A 23,012-nucleotide genomic window follows, 5' to 3' on the forward strand; every position below is an offset into this window, starting at 1 on the left:
CAAGCAACCTTTTCAAATTGATTCTGACTGAAACTTAAAAGAAATTTGAAAGAAATGTAGGAATTCTAGACTTTCTCACATACTGAAAAAAAATTGGAATAGATATTGATCAAAGAGCTATTAATCCTTGAGGGCCGATGCACTTGAGAAGGTATCCATCATATCCCTCAATGATTATTTTTCGTTGAGAGCAAAAATTTAAACCATTTAATAATTAAATAGTACTTTTTAAGTTATTTAATAATTTTTGTTATTTTAATGCTTTAAAATTTCCTATTACTCTGAGCAGAGCAGATAAACTCTTTAACTAATACTTAAAAAAATTACTTTATAGTTAAATTAATCTTTAAAAAGATCTAAACGAGTTAGAAGAAAAATTCTGCAATAATTCCTTCTCAACTGTGGTGGTGATGTTTCTGAACAACCCTGGGGTTTCGATAGAGAAACATACAATCTTAGCGGGAGAATAGAGTTAAAGGGACCAAAACTTGGGGAAACCTTCTAAACACTGTACTTACTAAAATAAAATAATTAATAGAGCACTTCATTATATAAAGATGCTGTCAATGCAGTTTTACACATATTATGAAATTTGTTTCTAACCATTCTGCAAGAACTAATGATCGAGTTGAGGTCCCAAATGCTCTTTATAAATCCATTTGATCATGAATGAGGAGAGTCAAAGCTTGCAGGCTCTGGCTGCGCATCTACCTGAAAAGAGTATCAGTTGGTCCCTCAGAGCTTTACACCAGGTGCACCCCTTTCTCACTTGCTAGTAAATGTTCACTGCGCATTGACAGTGCACACTGAAATGCCCGCTGAAATGCACCCTGAAAGTCTCTTGAGGCAGTCAATCCCCGGATGATCTCTAGATATTCCAGACATCATTGCTTTTGGAATATTGGGCAGATTCAAGGAGCCTTGAACCTTTGGCCCCGTTCAAGTGTTGTAACAAAGTTTTATTATCGCTGCTTTGATATCATTTGACTTTTAAATTCTCAAATGCTTTGCTTTTTCATGAATTAACAGTATAAGAGGCACTCAGAACTGATGACTGATCATCTTGGTATGCAACTGTTGTTCTATTTTGTCAATTACTTTTCTTTGCCTGTGACACAGGGACAGCATTTTTGAAATGTTGCATGTATTGTCTTTTTTTAAAATGCATAATCATCACTGTAGTAACATGATTGATCCTACATTCCTGTATACATCTCACTGCTTTCGATGTTGTTTAAAATTATTTCAACTTTTGTTTCCTTCATGATTTTTCATCTCTTCTTGTTACCACTTTCAACACTCTGGGAATGATGGGGTAATAAACTATATAAAACATATAAAAGCTTAAACATGGCAACCAGGCAGCAGAAGGTTCAAATAAGCCAATGGTAAGAGTTAATTGCTCTGTGACATTCAGCAGCCTTCTCTTGGTGGTGGGTGGAGTTGCTCAGCTCAGACCCTGGGGCGTAGCTTTGTTTACCTTTGCTCTTGCTGGAGAGTTGCAAGTTCTCAAGTAATTCTTCAGGTTCTGTAATTGTACTGCTAGTTTCCAGTTGATTTTCTTACTGACTGGCAATTTCAGTGAGCAGCTTAGGACTTGTCTCTGCTTTGTTGCAGATCATATGCACTTGAAATGGTTCTCTCACCACTTTGCTTGTCCCCCAGCTAAGTATTTGATTCCTGTCCCGATTTATGATGCATGGGATGGGGTCTCTGTTCCTCTTTATCTCGTCTTTGTATGTTAGCTCCACCCTCTTGGAAGACAGAGGAGTGCATTTTTAAGGCTTGAATTGACTCTCCCTTAACGTTTGTTTATATTTCCTGGGATGTCTAACAGTAATTTGCCAACAGCTTTGCCAGCTTTTTCTCTTCTCTTTTTTGATTCTTATAGGGTGCCTAAAAGTACATTTCCATAGACTCAGATTTTGAGCAAAGGGAACTCATGATTAAGGAGAAATTAGTCTTTTTGGATTTAACATATTATATCAACTTTTCTAGCTGCTCTGAATTCCTCATGTCAGAAAATTAAGATGACTTTATTTCTGATAATTCCTGGATTTTACTTTTGATGAGAAATATAAGTTACACATATAGGAATGTGTAGGAAAGGAATAAAACAATCACATGGGTGTTTTTGGTTATATTGGGTAAGGTAAATTTCTAAGGGACAGCTCTGTTATTTACTGCCTTCAGTGTTTACATGCTTTAGATTTTCATAGCAATTTCGGTAAATTGGCTAAAAAGCCCCAAATAATTCAGAGCATAGGCTGTTCGGAGGCAGTCTTTCTCCACGGCAGTATTCATGCATTTGACCTTATTCTAACAAAGACATTTATCATTGGCTCTTCCCAGCCATTCATTAGTATGTGTGAACTTTGCTGTGCTAGTTCTGATAAACTGAGGGATTTTGGATTACTTGAGGCTTACAGACCACGTAAACAGTTCTATGGGTGTTGATGATAACTGAAGGGCTAGTATATGGCAGAATGCTGCTACCACTAATGCAGAATAGACGAGCACACAAATGATGGCTGATGCCATTCTCAGAGCTCCTTCCCCTGATCTTTCAGGATGACGTTGTCATATCTGTCTGGATGCTGAGCATGCATATGTATGAGAATAGTTTGGAGATAGAGTTTAGTGCTTTATTTCTTAGCACATGCAGCAGTGGTTTATGACTTACAGTGGGAGTCTGCTGGCATTCATCACCCAAACTTGTGAAGACAGTAGTGTCTGTTTATAAGTAGTTCTATATATACTAGTTCTAGTTTTTCATTTTTAGTCCTGGGAGAGGATAGTAGAAAATGTGTGGGGATGAAGTGAAAGGTCCTTGATTCAAGGCCTGATTCTGTAACTGTTTGTTTTGCGACCCTGTACAAATTTATTATTCTCTCACAACTTTAATTTCCTCATCTGTAAAATAGAAATAATATTACTTTCTTCCCATTGTTGTTGAGAAGATTAAATGAGATAGAATAATTGAAAATTCTTTTGAATCTAGAAAACTGTACAGAAATTAAAAATATTGTTTCTTTACCTTCCATGGTCTTGTTAAAACCCCCTTCTTTCTGTGTCCATCTGAATCTTAGTCACCTCAGCCATGCTGTGCTGATCCCAGCTCCCGCTCCTCAGTTTGTGTGCCATAGGGAAAGGTAAGTTTATCTCACCACCTCAGAGCGAGTAGCACCAGCACGGACGTTCACTCGCACGGGTTCAACCCCTCTGGGCCTCTCACCAGCTGTATGGCCTTTGAGAAATTACTCAAGCTCTCTGAGCCTCAGTTTCCTCATAGAGAAGGTGAGGGTAGTACTACCTTCCTCACAGAGATTTTTCTGGAAGGTGATACCTATGAAGTACCAAAATAAGTGGTTAATAATTGGTATGTATGGTTGTTAATGGTATATGTTATATGGAAATTTTGGATCCTTTCTCGTAAGTTTCTGGACCGAGGAGATATTACCAAATGTTTTATAGTAATTAGAGCAACTTTCATAACAGGAAGTTTGGGGATTCTCTTAACAGATTTTAACCTGTAATGATCATTGACTTTCTCCTTGTTTGTAAGGAGACAAATGATAAACATCTTCATTCCCTTTTCCCCTAGACACACACACACACACACACACGTGTACGCGCGCATAGACACACTGACTCTGCCTGTCTGGTCTTCAGCACAGATGGATATTGTTTCACGATGATAGAGGAAGATGATTCTGGGATGCCTGTGGTCACTTCTGGATGTCTAGGACTAGAAGGCTCAGATTTTCAATGTCGGGTAAGGAAGATAACTTAATTCTGCTTTGTAAGCTTTCATCAGCTAGATTTCAAACAGTCAGGTTTCAAGCATGATAAAACAATTGTTTTTTTTTGGGCTATCCTGTTATTAGTGATTTGGAAAATAATTTGAAAATTCTCATTGGGCCAATTCTTTATTCCTTTCAAAATCAAATATTCTTTTTATTTTTGCTGTTAACTTCTGGCTTAGTGACCCCATTAGATCATCTTGTTGAAATTCCAATTTAGTGAATTGCAATAAGCCAAGCCTTCTTTCTAGTTTATACTATGCACACTGGTTATTATAAATGTAGTAGTAATTTTGTTGAAATGCAAAAGTTGCAGTAAGATAATACATGATAATTTGAAAGAAATTACCTAATAGAAAACATTTTCAATGTGTTTGAATAAAATTATCAGAATTTTGAGTTCTCTAAATGTTAATTTCTTAAGTTTTAGATTATGTGACTGAAATTTAGGGGAAACCCGCTAACAGCTGTTTGAGTTCGATTTTAGGACACTCCCATTCCTCATCAAAGAAGATCAATTGAATGCTGCACAGAACGGAATGAATGTAATAAAGATCTGCATCCCACGCTGCCACCACTGAAAAACAGAGGTAAGGAGAGGGCGGCTCCCGGGCTGGAAGAGCTTTAGGCTTAGAGAAAGTAAAGCTTGAATTACCCCCTCTTTTCTAATGAATCTACCTGTACTGGTTTCCACTGCTAGGGCAGAGGACTGAGGCAAGATGACGCAATGAAAGTGTCATTCAAAGGTGTGTGCAAGTCGTTCTTTGGAAAATAGTCATGCATAGCTTCACTCTTATGAATCTCATTTCCTTTTTTTGGGTGAGGAAGATTCGCCCTGAGCTAACATCCGTGGCCAATCTTCCTCTTTTTTTGCTTGAGAAAGATTGTCCCTGAGCTAACACCGGTGCCAGTCTTCCTCTATTTTGTATGTTGGATGCCACCACAGCATGGTTGACAAGTGGAGTAGGTCCATGCCCAGGATCTGAACCCACAAACCTGGGCCACTGAAGCGGAGCACATGGAACTTCAACCACTTGGCCACAGGGCCGGCCCCTGAATCTTATTTCTTTAACCTCTCCCCACTTCCTTCAGAAAACTACAGTTTTTAGAGCTGGTGGTGTGTTTCAGGAGGGTAGAGGAGGGGGACATTGTTTTCTGCTTGGCCTTAAATGTTACTCAGAAGTTATACTTCACTCAAAAACTGCCGTTTGGCTACATTCATTTTAAAACGAAGGGCCTTATAAAGGACTAAATCAGATTATTTGCTGGATGGCATTTCCTTTTATCTGTGCTAGAGTAACTACTTTTTAGTCAGGTCACATACATATCATATATTGGTAAAATGGAGAAAATATCTAGAAAATTTAATTTCATCTTATACATTTAAGAGTTGCTCATTAAAAAAGATGAATAGGGGCTGGCCTGGTGGCGCAAGCGGTTGGGTGCATGCGCTCTGCCGCGGCGGCCCGGGGTTCGCCAGTTCGGATCCTGGGCGCGCACCGACGCACTGCTTGGCAAGCCATGCTGTGGCGGCGTCCCATGTAAAGTGGAGGAAGATGGGCACGGACGTTAGCCCAGGGCCAGTCTTCCTCAGCAAAAAAAGAGGAGGATTGGCAGATGTTAGCACAGGGCTGATCTTCTTCACACACACACACAAAAAGATAAATATTGCATTGCAAAAGACTTTTTGTTAAACAGTGCCCATGTTTCCTTTCTCCTCTTTGTTCTCACCACAAGACAAATGATTTGTAATTGTCATATAGAGTCCCATGTCCTAAGTCTTATATAAGTAGTTTAAAATGATTCTTCATGATTGATTTTATTTCTTGAGAAGAGATAATCTTTCCAACAAAATATAATATTTCATGGTTTTGATGATTACATATAACACTTGTTCCTACTATAACCTAGAAAACTCTATAAGATTGATTCGTAATAATTCACACCAAAAATTCACAGACAGTTCTTATAATTTTGCTAGTCAACATGCCAGGTGTTAGGGATACAGAAATGGATGAAGAAAATTCTTGCTCTCAAGATGTGCACATGAGGATGTGAGAGAGAAAGATGTAAATTATTAAATTATGTTTGGTCCAGAGTATCTCAGCGGTCGAGTTAGATTATAAAGTGTATTAAGGACACAAAGGAGTGAGTGAAGGATGTCAAAATAGCTTCATAGAAGTGATACTTGAAGGTGACTTTAAGAATGAACAGCAGTTTGCTAAGTGGATAAGTCAGGAATAAAAATTAAAAAAATTAAAATGGCCAACATAAGCCAAGCATTATACTAAGTATTACGTTAATTAACCCATTTGAGCCTCACAAAAATCCTGTGAGGTACTTAGAATTATTATGCACCATTTAAAGATGAGGAATTGCAGCACAGAGAGATTAATTAACTTTCCCAAGGTTACACAGCCTGTGAGTAGCAGTGACTCTAAACAAAGGCAACAGTAAGTGCAGAGGTTTGGTTTGTAATATTTGAGAAACATTTGCAAAATATAGGCATATGAAACAGCATGACTGGTTGGAGAAAATCCCCTAAGTAAGTTGTCTGAAGCGTCACTATTCAAAGTGGGCCTGTGGATCAGCAGCATCAATATCACTTGGAGCTCATTAGAAATAGAGTCTCTGGCCCCACCCCGGACTACTAAACTTCATGTTTTTTCTTTTTCTTTCTTTCTTTTTTTTTTGCTGAGGAAGATTGGCCCTGAGCTAACATCTGTGCCCATCTTCCTCTATTTTGTATGTGGGTTGTTGCCACACCGTGGCTGATGAGTGGTGTAGGTCTGTGCTGAGTGGTGTAGGATCCGAACTTGCGAACGCTGACCGCCAAAGTGGAGTGCGTCAAATTGAGCCACTACACCACTGGGCCGGCCCCCTAAACTGCATTTTAACAAGATTCTCCAAGTGATTTACATGCATGTTAAAGTTTGGGCAACACTTTTGGTAGAAAAAGATGGACCTATACGTGGATATGGCGGGTGCCACTGGTGCCTCACCATAGGAGTTCAACAACACCCTGTTCAGGAGAAGTCCACTGATGTCAAATTGCTGTAGAGTTCTAAATGTTTACTTTCAATTTTTGTAATTATTTCCTTGTGAACCAGTTGCAAAAGGTAGGCGGTCTGTGGACAACATTTTGAATTGCACTGGTGTAGGAGCTTATGTGTTGGGACTTGGGGTGGGGGGAGGGGATGAGGAGTGCCCCAGAATGAAGGGTGAAGTGCTAGGTTTTAGAATCTCTTCCCTCAAGGAGAAAAGATTTTTCCCAAGTGAGGGAAGTGATGTGTCCTGGAAGTAGCAATAGGGTTTGGGAAACGGCTGACTCCTCAGATGCTGCAAGGGCTGCAGTGCACATGCTGTCCTCTAGATGGAGCCAGACTCTGGTTAGGACCAGGCAGGTGAGGGGGTCTTCTCCCAGGAGGTGGAGAATGCAGAGACTTGTAAAAGCAGCAGAATAAGTCTCTAGAGAACTGAGTGAAAAGGCTTTGTAAAGAAGGGAAGCAGCACTGGGAAGACAAGTCCTTGGTCCAGGGCAGTATGGGAAGGAGATGCTGGAGTGGCTGGTGGGTTATACTGAGGATATAAAGGTGATAGGCTTGGTGGAGTTTAGTGGCCTTAGGGTTTATTGCTTTGAACTCCGAGGATCCCAGGTGTGCCTAGGTGAGTCTCTGCAGATTCACCTCCCCCTTTGGTGCAGTCATTTTGGGGTCCAGTAGAAGTCACTGTGGGCCAGCCCAGGTGGTCTAGTGGTTCAGATTCTGTGCCCTCACCGCCTTGGCCCGGGTTCGTTTCCCAGTCAGGGAACCACACCACCCCTCTGTCGGTTGTGCTAGTGTGGCAGCTGCGTGTGGCTGTGATGCTGAAAGCTCTGCCATGGCGGACAGGTTTCAGCGGAGCTTCCAGACTCAGACAGACTAGGAAGAAGGACCGGGCCACCTGCTTCTGAAGAAATTGGCCACGAAAACCCTGTGAAGAGCAGTAGCGCATTGAGTGACACAGCGCCGGAAGGGGGGAGGATGGCGCAGAAAGACCGGGCTTGGATCCGCTCTTCGTCAACTCGACAGCACTAACAACAACAACAAAAGTCACTGCCGACTGTGCTCTGAGAGCCGTGGCAGTTTTTACATAGCTATACCGTAGAGCTGCTGGTTGTTTGTTTGTTTGTTTTGTCTCCACTGTATACACATGTGCAGCATTTTTATTAGAAGTTTACTATACATATGTTTACTGCATATCAGTAATGCCTTGGTCAGAAAGGTTTGAGTTGCAGACATTTTGGATATATGTCTATATATATTCATATTGCAGATATGTGTGTATATGTTTTGGTATAAAACCCAAAATAAAGAACAGCATGATGTCAAAGAGACATGGAACCATCTTCTTTTGATATTTTTAATTTTAGCTGTGTTTTTAATACTCAGGACCAGCCCTAGCTTTTGTGAGGCTGGGGCAGCAGTATAAATGGAGGTCCACATACCATTTATCTAAGTATTCAAAACTCATAAACCAATACAGAAGACTGATAAATACAATACGTTCTATTAGCCTAATTTAACAAATATATTTTCACAGTGGTGGGGAACAGCAGCTTAGTATTCAGGATGCGTGACCTGCTTAGACTGACTCACTGCTGCAGGGGGCTGGGAGTGAGGGGAGAGCCCAGCCTCGCTGTCAGTGGCTCTGCGAGGGGCCTGTCATGCCTACCTGCGTAAGGACACATGTTTTGTGTGGTCTGAGCCTGTTGTTAGTCATGCTATGTGCTGGAATGCCTGAAGCATTTCCCTGGGCCTGTACTACTTGTGGGAACCCCACAGACATTTCCTGGCCAGAGCTGATTCTGTGGCTGGACCAACCCTTGTGGTTCTTATTATGATTGTAAGACTCACCTCGGAACAACCATCAGGGAACTTTTAAAAAAAAAGATTTGTTACTCACAGATCCTGGAAGGTAGGCGGCATGCCCAGGGCCACACAGCAAGGTCAGGGATGGACCCTGGAGAGACCCTAGAGAGAACATGAGTGAGTGGACGTGGGGCTCTGCCTTTATTAGGGTTGAGGGTGGGGGCCTAGGGTTTGGCAGGTTCACTCAGCAAATTTAAAACATCAGAGCGGGGGCCGGCCCCGTGGCTTAGCGGTTAAGTGCGTGCTCTCCGCTGCCGGCGGCCCGGGTTCGGATCCCGGGTGCGCACCGAGGCACCACTCCTCCAGCCATGCTGAGGCCGCATCCCACATACAGCAACTAGAAGGATGTACAGCTATGACAGACAACTATGTACTGGGGCTTTGGGGGAAAAATAAATAAATAAAATCTTTAAAAAAAAAAAAAAAGGAACAAAACATCAGAGCGGGAATTCGGGCGTGGGAAGGCAAAAGTGGGGTCACTCAAGTAGTCAGTTAACTAGGTTATCCAGGGCTTTCTAAAAGGAGAACTTCATGGGTGGGGTGGCTTGGTCTCTTGTCTAGTTGCTTTACTAGTAGCTGTGTTGTACAGCTGGCAAGATGATTATTTGAGATGGATGTCTTTGAAATGGATTCTTCACAATCAAAGCTTAACGTCAGACACTTACACGGCAACACCTCAGCCTTCTGGTTTATACTCCGCCCACACGTCCTGCCCCAGCCACCCCGTGGCCGCTCTGCAGGCCTTGGGGTACATATGCCAGCTCCTTGGTCCATCCTCAGGAGGACAGGGGTGGGAGAGGGCCTCACAGTTCCCAGACACAGGCATGGGCCATTTAGGCAAGGAATTCCAGACTTCTGGGCAATGGCAGGTGGATTAAATGGAGAGTGCGAAGGGACAAGTTCTGGGTGGACTCATCCCTTGGGTCATGCAGACCCATTGCTCAATAGGAAGGGAGCCTGAGCCATACCCTCTACAGCTTGGAGGCTAGGTCAATTTTCTAGCCTAAGGGCAATGGAAATCATCATCATAATTGTGATATTTGCTGATGTGAATGGAGTGCTTACTTACTATGGCTCTTTTCTAAGTACTTTACATATACTAACTCATTTAATCCTCATAACAACCCAAAGAGGAAGGCACTATTATTACTATTACCCTCATTTCACAGACAGGGACCTGAGGAATGGTGAGGTTAAGTACTGGGCGAAGGTTACCCAGCTAGAGTAGTGGAGATAGGAAAGGGGCCAATTACCTCATCTCACTGACTCTTCCATAGGGAGCTCTGCGTGACATTCTCAAAAAATGCTTTCATCTATTCAAGAGTCAGAAAACTCTAAGTAAATAGTGGTTAGCCATTTCACATAGGAATCAATAAACAATTAATATGATTACTTCAAAGCCTTCTGTTTATCACGTTTGCCTTGCACAATTAACATTTTCTCTGTTCTTAGGAGATGACGTTAGAGGGTTGCTCCTTTGCGTGTCTGTGTATGCCCTCTCTCTCTTTCCCCTCCCTTCTCTTTCCTCTTCTTCCCTTTAATTTAACACTTATTAAGTCCCAGGTACGTACTAGGCTAGTGGTTTTTCAACTTTAGGTGCATCAGAGTCACCTGTAGGGCTTGTTAAAATACAGATGACTGGCCCCACCTGGAGTTTCTGATTCATTAGATCTGAGTGGGCCCCAATAATGTACATTTCTAAGGGTTCCCAGGTGATGCTGATGCTGTTGGTCCAGAGACCATGCTTTGAAAATCCCTGCACTAGGCATTGCCAAGTAGATTATTATGTATTATTACAGTAGATTTATTATAAATCTATATGTCAAATTACTATAAAGCAGACACTGTGTTATTAGAAGAATAGAGACCTGAAAAATCCAGCTCACCATTTTTTGTTGTTGTTCTTGTTCATTAATAATTGCTCATCCAAAAAAGTTAAATGATGAGCCTTATCACAAAACATCTGTATTACTAGGTGCTAAATAGTTACAGGCTTAGCTGAAGTTCTGTTATTAGAGATCAGAGAAGCACTAAGTGTAGGGATAAATACCTACAAATAAATTGTCCTAAAAATAAGTAAATGAGAAGACCTTTTCTACCAATCCAGTTTTCTTAGACTTTTTTTTTTAAACTGAGGTGCATTTAGCAGAAAATTAGAGATACACTATAACATTCAACAAATATTTATCAATGTATATTTATGTCCTTGGAATTTTATTTGTCATCTTCTGTTTCAAAAAAGAAGATTGAGGGCAGCCAGAATGCAGCTTAAATTCTTTTATGAATGTTAGTTTTCCTTTTGCTTTGCTTATTCTATTTCAGCACCAGCAAAGCAGAATACCCTAGGATAACATTCTTTTTCCTGAAGGAGGAAATATGAAAAGTAATTAGATCAAATGCAGCACCTTCATCATAAACAATAAAATATGATCTTGGAGGCCAGCAACACTGCAGCTGGTGCTAAAAGGAGGAAGAGATGTCTGTTTTGATGGAGAGGCTTATGGGGAGAAGTCGTGGTGCCCTGGTGTCTGGCTCCCTGCCCACAGACTTAGTGGTGAAGGGGCGCTGGAGGCTGGGAGGAGTGATGTATGCCCAGACTCTCAGCATCAGATGGTTTGACCAAGATATTGTGAGTCAACTGTTCTCTTGAAATGGCGTGTAGACAAGAGAATTTCCTGCAGTTTTTTCCCCTCCCCCGAAATTACTTATTATAGTCACTTCTTTTGTTTATTTTTTTTTTAAATAAACACTTAAAGAGTGAAAATCTGGTGCTAAAATGAACTGAACAGAAGCCCTTGCTTTATTAAATGGGATCCTCTACTTTGGCTTTTACAAAATCAAAGAAAGTTCATGTGATTTTTTGAAATAGGTATAAGTTTATGTGTTTAAATATGGGAATTAGTCATATATACTACATGTATACTTCATAGAAAATGTGTCAGAAATAACATTCTGTTTTGAAATACGATAATTTCAATGTAATTTAAGTCAAATTATAATATAGGATTTCCAAAGTTAAAATTTGTCTTATTCCTTACTCAATTAAAAAATATCCTGAGCAGTTTACAGATTTATTTTTAAATGCTATTGCTTATCTTAGATAGTGCCAATTACAAAGTAAACTCTGTAGGTAACAGGTATTTAACCAGTGAAACATCTCCCTTACTCTCCACCGCACAGATAGACTGAATATATAATAGTCCAGAATGCAAAGATGAGTGCCAGAATTTTCCTTCTGATACCTATGTTATATCCGTGGCAATATAAACCAATACATGGGTCTGAGCTAAATTCCTTGCCAGGGATTTCTTGAAATGTTCTAACATTTCTTGAAATGTTCAGCTCCTAACTATTTTGGAATTTCTGGTTAACTTTGATTTGGGACAGATGAAAGGAATTGAGAAATAGTCTTTTTATTTCTCATTGAGCACAATAATCTGGATATAAAAATTCTGTCTTAACCTCCTTTGTTACCAGGAAATACAATCCTGAATATTTTTATGCAGGAAAATAATTAGAATATTATGTCCGTTTTTATAGTGAATTTATTTCTAAGTGTTACTATAAGAGAGAATCCCAATAGATGGTAAAAGTAAATTACTAGTACAATATTATTCATTGACTAAAGTCCTCTGACAAGAATATGCTCTTCAGGCACTTTGTGCTCTATTAATAGAAAGATGTATCCAATTTATTGGTGATTCTAACACTAAGAGCACATATAGAGATGTCTTTGGGCAATCTTATTTCTAAGATTCTTTCTAGCTATATGGTTTTTTCTTCCATTTCTCATTTCAATTGTGAACTATCTTCTAGCCTTATAAAAATAGTCCTGGCATTTTAAGCAGTTACAAACCACTCAATTATCAGAGAGGAGACAAGTAGTGACAGAATGCTATTTTGTTAGGTAAACACTGGTGCTTCTTACTTGCCTCTCAGAGTGAACCAGACTCCCTCGAGAGTTCTCCATTCTGCCTCCAGAACTGCTGCCAACTCCGAGCAGTTGGCGTGACAGTGCAGGTAGAAATGTGCTGCCCTAGAGAGACTGCGGGTCTGTTCTTTTCGCTTTCCACGACTCCGGTGGTGACTTGAATGTGTACATTGTTAATGCTCTGAGCACAGGCAATGGCAGATTAAAACATGACCAGTGTGACCAACAGAAACAAAAGGTTTATTGATAAGGATCACCTACCCGTTCATGACAGAAGACAAGGAGGCAGTAGATGGGGCTGCAGGGAATAGGGTTATTGGAGCAAAGAAAAGGAAAATGGGAAGGTAATGCTAGCCTTAAAAAAAAGTGCTTGATGGTAAGGAAAGAACCCCTCAGATCCTTTCTGGTCTCATTGCTGTCATAAATCAGAAATCTAATAAGATGAGTCATAAATATAGTGTTCTTACAGTTCAGAGTGTATTCTGCATTTACATGGAAAAGTAAAAGGCAGTGAGGCTGAGAGTTTTAGTAAAATTATATCACTTGAATGAAAAAGTATTCTGTATTCATGTGCTGATAATATGTTGTGCTTATGGAGTTAGTTCCTCTAGTTTTTTGTTTTGTTTTTTTTTTTTTGTGAGGAAGATCAGCCCTGAGCTAACATCCATGCTAATCCTCCTCTTTTTGCTGAGGAAGACCGGCTCTGAGCTAACATCTATTGCCAATCCTCCTCCTTTTTTTTTTTTTCCCCATAGCCCCAGTAGATAGTTGTACATCATAGTTGCACATCCTTCTAGTTGCTGTATGTGGGACGCGGCCTCAGCATGGCCGGAGAAGCGGTGCGTCGGTGCGCGCCCGGGATCTGAACCCGGGCCGCCAGTAGCGGAGCGCGCGCACTTAACCGCTAAGCCACGGGGCCAGCCCAGTTCCTCTAGTTTTAATTGAATATCCAGTGTTCTCTTGGGTTTTCTGCAAAATCAAGCTTTTTACTTTTGTTACCCTTATAATTGGAAATACATTTTAAGCTAAGTTTCCAGTGACAGTATTTGCATGTGTATGTGCTGTGGTCTTTGTAGGCCTGCATCTGTATGGACATTGTGAATTGCCTTGTCGCTGGTGGAGGTATAGTGCTCATCTTCGGTTTACTTGTTAACTTTGCCTATAACCTGAGAGAGGGAGGGAGGGAGGGAAAATTTACTAGGACAATTCATCATATAAAATCCTAGCCTGCTTAATTTTAAGAGCCTACAAATTATTTTCAAATTTCCTAAGCAACACTTCAGACAATGCGTATGCCAGTTATATGTGATTCCTGTTGGTGTGATAGCCAGAATAGCTTTTTGGGCATGTACTGTAGTGGGGCACATTTCCTGAACTCCTTTTTTAGGACAATTGGCAATGTTTCTGAATTTGTTAACATAAAAGCACTTTTTTTTAATGGTCTCTCATTTAGTCTTTTTAGATGCAGATTACTTCTATTAATATTTTGCAAGTGGTGTAGATCATAAATAGTTGTTAAACATATATTTCAGACTGATAAGTAAATTATAACATTGGTAACCATCACAAGATTTGGACAAGAAATTAGTATAAAGATCTGTTGATTTTAGTGTATAATAAATAGTCTAAACTTGCTCTGAAATATTTCAGAGATTTATTTTCAATTTATACGTTCATGTTAATTTCCTGGTTTTGATAATTACGTTATTGTTTGGTAGGACAATGTCCTTGTTCTTAGGAAGTGCACTCTGAAGTGTTTATGGGTAGGGACATTATGTCTGTAACTTCAAATGATCCACAAATGGTACATACATACAAATAAAGAAACATAAACATGAATACAAATATATATATACATATTTTTATATATGGAGAGAGAGGTAGACACACAGATATTCTGAGAGAGAAAGAGAATTATAAAGCAAATATGGTAAAATTTTAAAAATGGGAAATCTCTGTGAAGGGCATATTGGAATTCTTTATCCTTACAGGTTTTCTGTAAGACTGAAATTATTTCAAAATAATTAAAATATATGTTCACATTGTTAGTGAAGTAGAAATTGTTGCAATCTTTTTTTTTTTTTTTGTGAGGAGGATTAGCTCTGAGCTAACATCCGATGCCAATCCTCCTCATTTTTGCTGAGGAAGATTGGCCCTGGGCTAACATCCATGCCCATCTTCCTCTATATGGGATGCCACCACAGCATGGCTTGATAAGCGGTGCGTTGGTGCGCACCTGGGATCTGAACCTGCGAACCCCGGGCCTCCAAAGCAGAGCTTGCCCACTTAACCACTGTGCCACTGGGCTGGCCCCCATCTTAACCACTTTTAAGTGTTTAATTCAGTGGTATTGCATGTTCATAATGGGCAAACATCACCGCCATCCATCTCCATAGCTCTTTTCATCTTGTAAAATGGAAACTCTGTACCCATTAAACATTAACTTCCACATTCCCCTTCCTCCCAGCTCTTGGCAACCACCATTTACTTTTTGTCTTCATGATTTTGACTACTCTAAGTAGCTCATATAAGTAGAATCATACAGTATTTGTCATTTTATGACTGGCTTATTTCACTTCACATAATGTCCTCAAAATTCATCCATGTTGTAGCATATGTCAGAATTTCCTTCCTTTTTAAGGCTCAGTGATATTCCATGTATGTATATAATACCACATTTTGCCTATCCCTTCATCTCTCAGTGGACACTTGGGATTTTAGCTATGAAAAATGCTGCTGTAGACATGGGTGTATATAATGCCTTTTTGTGAAGTATTTTTCTCATGAACTTTTTTTCTTTTTTTTGGTTGGGGGCGAGATTCACCGTAAGCTAACATCTGTTGCCAGTCTTCCTCCTTTTTTTCTACTCCTCTCCACCGAAGCCCTAGTACATAGTTGTGTATAGTTGTAAGTTCTTCTGGTTCTTTGATGTGAGCCGCCGGCACAGCGTGGCTACTGACAGACGAGTGGTGTGGTTCTACACCCAGGAACTGAACCCAGGTTGCTAAAGCGGAGTGCCCCAAACTTCAACTGCTAGGCTATTAGGGTTGGCTCTCATGAACTTTTTTATTTGTTGAAATGATACTGCATAGGCATACACTAAAATGTTAGTAGTAATTTTCCTAGATAGTGAGGTGGTGGCAATTTTATTTTATTTTAGTTAATTGGTGCTTTTCAGTTTTATTCATGGAATATATAATACTTTTGATTGAATAAAAAAGTTATATTTTTTGGGATAGGGTCCGTGCAGTTAAAAGTATATGGCACAGTTGGAAAACCTCTTGTCCATAGTAATCAAAGTCAAAAATTACAATAATACCTTTTAAAATTAAATAATGGTAATTACTCTCTCAAGGGTATATGGTGCCCTTAATAAGAATGATGCTAATTCTGTTATTATGTAAGTACACCTGGTTTTAGGTCAGTATTCTCAAAATATGTTCCAGAGACTACCTGCATATATCTCACTTGGGATGACTGTAAAAAATAAAATGCTTTGAATAAAAAATCTCTGGGGTTGAAGTCAGTGAATATGCCTTTGTGTAAGGCTCTCCAAGTCCTTCTTATTTAAGTGAAGTTTGAGAAATCATGCTGTAAGTAAATCTGATTTGTCAAGACCTGGAGTTAAAACAACATGAATAATATTTAATAATTTGGTCTCTAAAAGTATCACACAATAATTCTTTGAGTAGAACATACTCATTCTTTTAAAATATGATGCCCTTTATGAAAAATTTAGCTGTGTATTTTTGAAGGGCATCTTTGTTTAAAGTGATGCACATCCATATATTCCATATTTGGCAATATTTGAGGAATCCTGTTCCTTTGTATCCGTCATAAGATGACTTTGTGTTTATGTACAATGGATATAGATTAGTTTTTTATCCAACTTCATGATATACCAGAAACCACATGAGAAAAGCCTGTAAAGCTATCAGCTGGATCTGAAATAAAGATGAACTATCTACTTATGTTTTAGGGGCACTGATGCATTTACATTCGTTCATATTCTGTACGTGTGTCCCGTGTCAAGCCTCTTCCTTCCAGAGAGGAGGAAATGCGTGCTCGTGAAATGAGTGCCTAGATGAACAATGGTTCATGCTAGTTGGCCTTATTTAATTTTGAGTATGTATATATATTTTTTCTCATCAATTAGCAGATTAAAAGGACCTCTCACATCCTGCTTATGGAGCTTAGCAAGCACTTTTAGGAAAGTGTTTCTTCCTCATTTTTAAGTGAAAATATTCTCTGTCTTATGGTCTCTTTCTTTTTAATTTCAGATTTTGTTGATGGACCTATACACCACAAGGCCTTACTTATATCCGTGACTGTCTGTAGTTTGCTCTTGGTCCTTATAATTTTATTCTGTTACTTCAGGTAAGTTTCCAATATGTAGATGTAGGATTTTGAGTTTATAATATCTTCCTCATCCTACTATTCCACCTGTCGATGTTTTCACTACAGCTTTCTTTGACCTAATTAGATCTTAGATTTCACTGATAATATCAGTTAACTATTGATAAACATTTGTCCCAATGAAGCTATTAATAGATACCTATTTCAGTTCTGCTTCAGACATCAAAACTCTCCAGATGCATTTCACCCCTGGGGAAATTAGGGTAGTTAGGGAATTCAGGAACTAGTTGTTATGAGGTTTGATTCTAAGCAGAGAAATGGCCATGTTGAACTTAGACTTGCTCTAGTAATTCCTTATTTCTTGAGCTAACAATTTCCCCTTAGTATTGAAAGATTTTAAAGATAATTTATTGATTAATTATTAAAATAAAATCAGTGACTATATTAAAGTATGCAGTTACAAATTATTTTTTGTCGCCTAAGAACTTATTTTCTAGTTTGTGAAATATCAAACACCTTTAAATTCATAGTATTTGCCTTTTGTAATACTCATTTATGATATTATTTTGCAAATGGGAGTTGATTGAAATAAATCCATTTCTAATTGGAGACATTATAATTATTGACAAAAAGTCTTTAAAGTTTTGATTTATTTCATTTATCTATATTATTGCTTTATACATTACCTTAGATGAATTAGCTGTAAAGTCTTTTGTAAAGCAAAAATTTTCATCTTTATTTGATTAGGGACCTTAAAGAGAAACGTTTCAGGGAATGAATATTGGAGCTATAAAGAAACGTGAAGGAATGTAACCTGCTTGGAAGTAGGGAATTGAAAGGAATAGAGAAGAAAAATTGTACATGATTGAGACTGGGTAAAAACAGCTAATTTACTTTAAAAAACAGGTTAGCAAAATAATTATGATTTGTATTTTGGAAATCATAACTAAGGGTAATAATTACTGAGCATTTAATCTTGTATTTATGTGCTAAAATAAAACCTGCTGTGATTATTGTTTTCTCTGCAGTGTTTTGCCCCCATCATTGCAGTCCGGTGTCTAAAATTATCTTCTTCTATGCATCTTTAGGTATAAAAGACAAGAAACGAGACCTCGGTACAGCATTGGGTTAGAACAGGACGAAACTTACATTCCTCCTGGAGAGTCCCTGAGAGACTTAATTGAGCAGTCTCAGAGCTCAGGAAGTGGATCAGGCCTCCCTCTGCTGGTATGAGAAGAACATATCTTGAATGTAAAGCAAATGTCTTCTAAGAGGAAATGTCTATAATGGCAGGGTTTCGTTTTACTGAAACAGATAGGACAGTGGACAAAGAGAAAGCTCTATGCAGTCAGTTAGACATCAGATCTCAGATGCAAGGCTTCCTGGTAACATTTTGACATATTGGGGGTACGGTGATTGTTTTTTAATGTCAGTGTATGGTTGCAATCCAGACCCACAGACGTGCTGATGAAGAGCAGATTAGAAAACATTCCACATGGGGCCATCTTCCCGCTGTTTTCAGTACGGATAGCATTACTGCACTTTGGCCTGGCTTTTGAAGGCAAAGTATTACAACCAACTGGGATCTGAGTCCTTCTACAAGGGAAGGAGGCTGCATTTCAGCTGGAGGGTTTTATGTTTCAGGGTGAAGTCCTGGCTTTTCCATTCAGGAGAGGTTTAATTTTCTGATGGTCAGTACTGCCAACTGTGGAGAAAATATATACTGAATCCAAGGCACTTGCTTTAATGAGAAAAACATTTAGTCCCTTTGTGGACCATGCAAAAAGATTGTTGGGACTCGGGATGGAAATAACAATTTTAATGAGAAATAGTTTCCTTAATAAACTCGTAAGATAGATTTTCCTAAACTTTATTGTCTAGTTCTGACTGGATATCTTGTTTATTTGATTCTTTTGACTACCTTTTATTTAGTACTGAAAGTAACTTTAACTTTTTTAAGTAATTTAACTTTTTAAAAAAATCTCAAGCCAAGAATTTATTTTATGTCTTTTTTTATTGACATACCAAAAGCTGTATATATTTAATGTATACAACTTGATGAGTTTGGAGATGAGTATACATCCATGAAACCATCACCACAATCTAGGCCATAAACATATCCATCACCTCCAAAAGTTTCCTCCTGCCCTCTTTGTTTATTATTGTTATTATTATTATTAAATAATAAGAATTCTTAAATAAGATCTACTCTCTTAGCAAATTTTTAAGAATACAATACACTGTTTTAACTGTAGGCACTGTGCTGTACAGTAGATCTCTAGGACGTCTTCGTCTTGCATAACTGAAACTGCACTCTGACTAACACCTCCCCGGGAGGTAGTAGACCAGACAGAAAACCACTTGTGAGGGAGTCATGACCAAACTGATGCCACTTAGGATGTAAATTTTTTAAAGTAAAAGTTTTTATTATCAAATTGCTTGATATTTTATTCTTAGAATTTAATTAATATATACAAATATAGTTCTTGTATTTAAAAATGTGTGTTGTTATACTTTTTTAAAAAAAGTACAAATAGTAAAACCCCTTTGATATTAATGAATCAGATACTTATGCTCTTGTTTTCCTTCTTCTAACCCACCTTTCTTATTACTGTGGAGTTATCTCTCTAAAATTTTTTGCCTTACTCTATTATGTCCCTGGATAAAATATTCTAATATCCGATAGTGTTGTGGGTCTTCTTTCTTAGCGTGCTGTGTAAGGCATCCTTCTCCTCCCGCCTCTCCCCCACCTGCTTCCTGAGCTCTAGCATCAGCCTTGAGCAATTCTTGCACAGATACAAGGTGTGTTATTAACGTCCACGTCTTTGCAAATGTAGTATCTTTCTGGAGAGTTCCTCAGACTTGTGGCTCAAGGCTACCTCACATTTTATCTTTATGACAACTTACCCTAGACTGACCCAGTCTATTTATCTTCTGTCATAATGTTTTTTTATGGCACCAGTACAGCAGTTTAAAACAATGCTATAACTGGTGTTAGTGCATCTGCATCTTTGGGTGAACTCTCACCTTCTTAGGGTGGAGACTGCATTGTGTCCACCTTGTATCCTCAGTAGAGGACCTGTGTGATTAAAGGGGCTGCTCAATAATTTGTTTTAAAAAGCTTTCAACTCCAACTTTTAATATCTGTGAAAATACTATTTTATTTCTATAATCTAGATACGAAAAAATAGCATTTGGCTATTAACCATATAATGGTTAAGAGCAGCCAGATTGCCAGGGTTCCTGTCCTGGCCAGACACCAGCCTTCACAACTATGATCTCATTTGCTCCCCGTGGCAGCCCTGTGAGGTAGCACTAGCAGTGCATCCCTGTGTCACACATCAGGTCACAGGCCCAGATGTCAACTGCTAAAACGTGGAGAAGCCAGGATTCAAACCCAGATGATCTGCCTCTAGAATCTGTGCTCTTAATGTTTGTGAGATGTGAACCACGTCAGTTAAATAAAACAAAGAAGTGCATTTGATGGGGGCAGGATGGGAAGGAAGATCCTATAAAACCTAGTTTAGTGAAGAAAAAGTCTCAGTAGTAGAGATTTAAGATCCTGGTTTAAGATTTGGTTTTTAAGATAAACAATGCAGAAGAGTGCAATAATCTCTCCGTATATTATTATGTGAGTATCTCACGTTAATACTGACTTGTTATTTATTTCATTAACATAGGGGAAAATTCATGCCTTATATATAAACATATACTTGGACCTAGTGTTTGCCAAGCGACTTTATATATAAATCCTTTAAGGAAGGAATGTATCATAGGGTGGTTGTAAGAATTAAGATAGTGTGTGTTTCCCTGCTATGTATATATATTTTTTTCTGGTGTATTTAATACATGGTATGTATTTAATAAATAGTAACATATTATTTATTTATTTATACCCTATTTATCTGACCTTGTAAAGGAACAAAAAGTGAAGTAAATTCTCTAACTGAATACTAAGCCTCTTAAGTGACGAATCTTTTGTGAAAAATCTTTCCAGTGTGTGTTATTGACACAACCTTATTAAGCAAAGTATTTTAAACGGTATATTTGTGTGTAGGGGTGTGTATGTGTGTTGCTAATTCAGGGACGTAGTAGAGTACAGAGCATTACTTACAGCTTCATGTTATCTAGTTTCCATACATGTACCTAGACTTAAACACTAGACATTGTCAGATATCTGATCCCTAGATAAGGTGACATTTCAGAGATTGTGATAACTCCTTATACATCTGGTTGTACCTGTTTTACATGAAACAACTCTCTTTTTCGAATCCCAATGTATAGTGATTATATTTTATAGGCATTTTATTTATACAACCAAAGTTTCAAAATAGATATCTAAGAATGTAATATAGAATGAAAGGTTAGGTGCAGAAAGACCAGAAACATTAGCTAAATCAAATAAAAACTCAAATCACATAGTTTAAAAAATTTTCAAGTTATATCTTCAGGTCTTTAGATGTTATAATAAATCTCAAAATACAAGTATATTTTTAATTTCTGAATATAATTTAGTGAGACCTCTTCTCTTTAAGTTGTTCCTGTTCTTTTGAGCATTGCCAATTTTGTCAGTAGTTTCATTAAATTATAAGAAGATATGTTATCATTAGAGAAGAACAGGATACAAAACTGTTTACGTTAGGAAATGTTCCATAGATTTACAGAAGCAATGCTTTCTAACATCTGTGAATTAAATATAATATTTCTTTAATAAATGGAGGAAGTCTGTGATTTAACTGCTTGTGGATTTGGCTCTCAGCTGCTCAGGGCTTGTGCTGCCTCTGTCCCCTCACTTGGGAATAGAAATCTACTGACACTTAGCTCACATAGCATGTTGACTCCTAAAGGGAGGAGGGCTGCTCTACACATATGCTTGGTTCCTTATTTCCTTCAGGCTGAGTGGCTTAATGGCATTTCAGCAATGCTTTTTTTCCCCCCATCTTTCTAGAAAATAAAACAAAAGATTTTATCTTTTCCAAAAAGCTATCAATCTGATATTAGTGCCATTAATGGTTCTGGCAATGGATAGCATTACCTCTTGAATTGATCAAATCATCCGTTATGCAAAAACAGAACCCATCCTAGTTGGTAGACACCTGTGGTAGGCAGATACTGTCCCCCCAAAATGTCCAGGTCCTAATCTCTAGAATCTGTTATTTTGCGTGGCAAAGGGGGAATTAAGATCACTAATCAGCTGACCTTGAGATGAGATTAATCTGGATTATCTGGGTGGACTCATTGTAATTATGTGGTCCTTAAAAGTGCAAAAACAAAAACAAACATTTTAAGTTTACTTGATGCGAGGCATATCTCTGGGAAAAGTACGTTCCAGTTTTCTGATCAGATCTTATAAGAGCTCTGTGCTAGGTTCTTGGTCTCACAAATATGTAAAAATGTCTCACAAATTATGTAAAGAGTCAACAATATTTAGCCCTTTTAGTCATGGAGTTCTTAAAATATTTTATTGTTAAGTGCAGATGGGGTGAAGATCATGTATGAAGAGACATTTAACCTCTGTGCCACTTAACTCACATATTTTTTTCTTTTTGTGTCTACTGCACTTTCTATAATTCTTCAGATCTCTCTCTATAGTTTAACTTTCTCTCCAGCTCTAACCTGCTGGTTTACCTGTCCATTTTACATTTTGATTGTGGCAATTAACTGTTCCACTTCAAAGTAGAATTTTTAATAATTCTTGCTATTTGCTTATTTTTCATTCCATCTTCTATTTCTTTACATGTTTCATGTAGCGTTCCTTGGCATTCCATGTCTGAAAATTCCACTGTCTGTAATCTGAAGATTTAACATCTATTTGGCTTGTTTCTCTTGACTCATTTGTAGTGGCTGTTTCCTTTTGTTGGAAGGAATTTATTCTGTGGGATCTTCCTTTCCTCTTTCCCTTTCTTCTCTCGCTCTTTTTTCTTTCTCTCCCCCTCCGCCCTGGGGGAGTTCCTTTGTGAGCCCAACAATGGATTACAGTTTTTTATTTCTTATATTTTACCCATGATAAAG

General features: G+C 38.4%; 1 protein-coding gene across 8 annotated transcripts in view; it reads left to right on the forward strand.

Moving 5' to 3' along the window:
• BMPR1B (bone morphogenetic protein receptor type 1B) overlaps positions 1 to 23,012 on the forward strand; it is a 382,986-nt gene that overhangs the window by 338,285 nt on the left and 21,689 nt on the right. For all 8 annotated transcript variants that reach the window (XR_015552959.1, XM_087434611.1, XM_087434610.1 and 5 more), the window contains 4 exons: positions 3,673 to 3,775; positions 4,291 to 4,393; positions 16,925 to 17,021; positions 18,089 to 18,227. Coding sequence is in view for 7 of the 8 variants with exons in the window: in XM_087434611.1 (XP_087290737.1) it covers positions 3,673 to 3,775; positions 4,291 to 4,393; positions 16,925 to 17,021; positions 18,089 to 18,227 (442 nt within the window). In the remaining variant the exon portion in view is untranslated. The remainder of the gene's footprint in view (positions 1 to 3,672; positions 3,776 to 4,290; positions 4,394 to 16,924; positions 17,022 to 18,088; positions 18,228 to 23,012) is intronic.

The sequence above is a fragment of the Ceratotherium simum genome, chromosome 8 (genome assembly GCF_057802395.1).
Source record: "Ceratotherium simum simum isolate JZ-2026a chromosome 8, ASM5780239v1, whole genome shotgun sequence".
Taxonomy (NCBI): domain Eukaryota; kingdom Metazoa; phylum Chordata; class Mammalia; order Perissodactyla; family Rhinocerotidae; genus Ceratotherium; species Ceratotherium simum.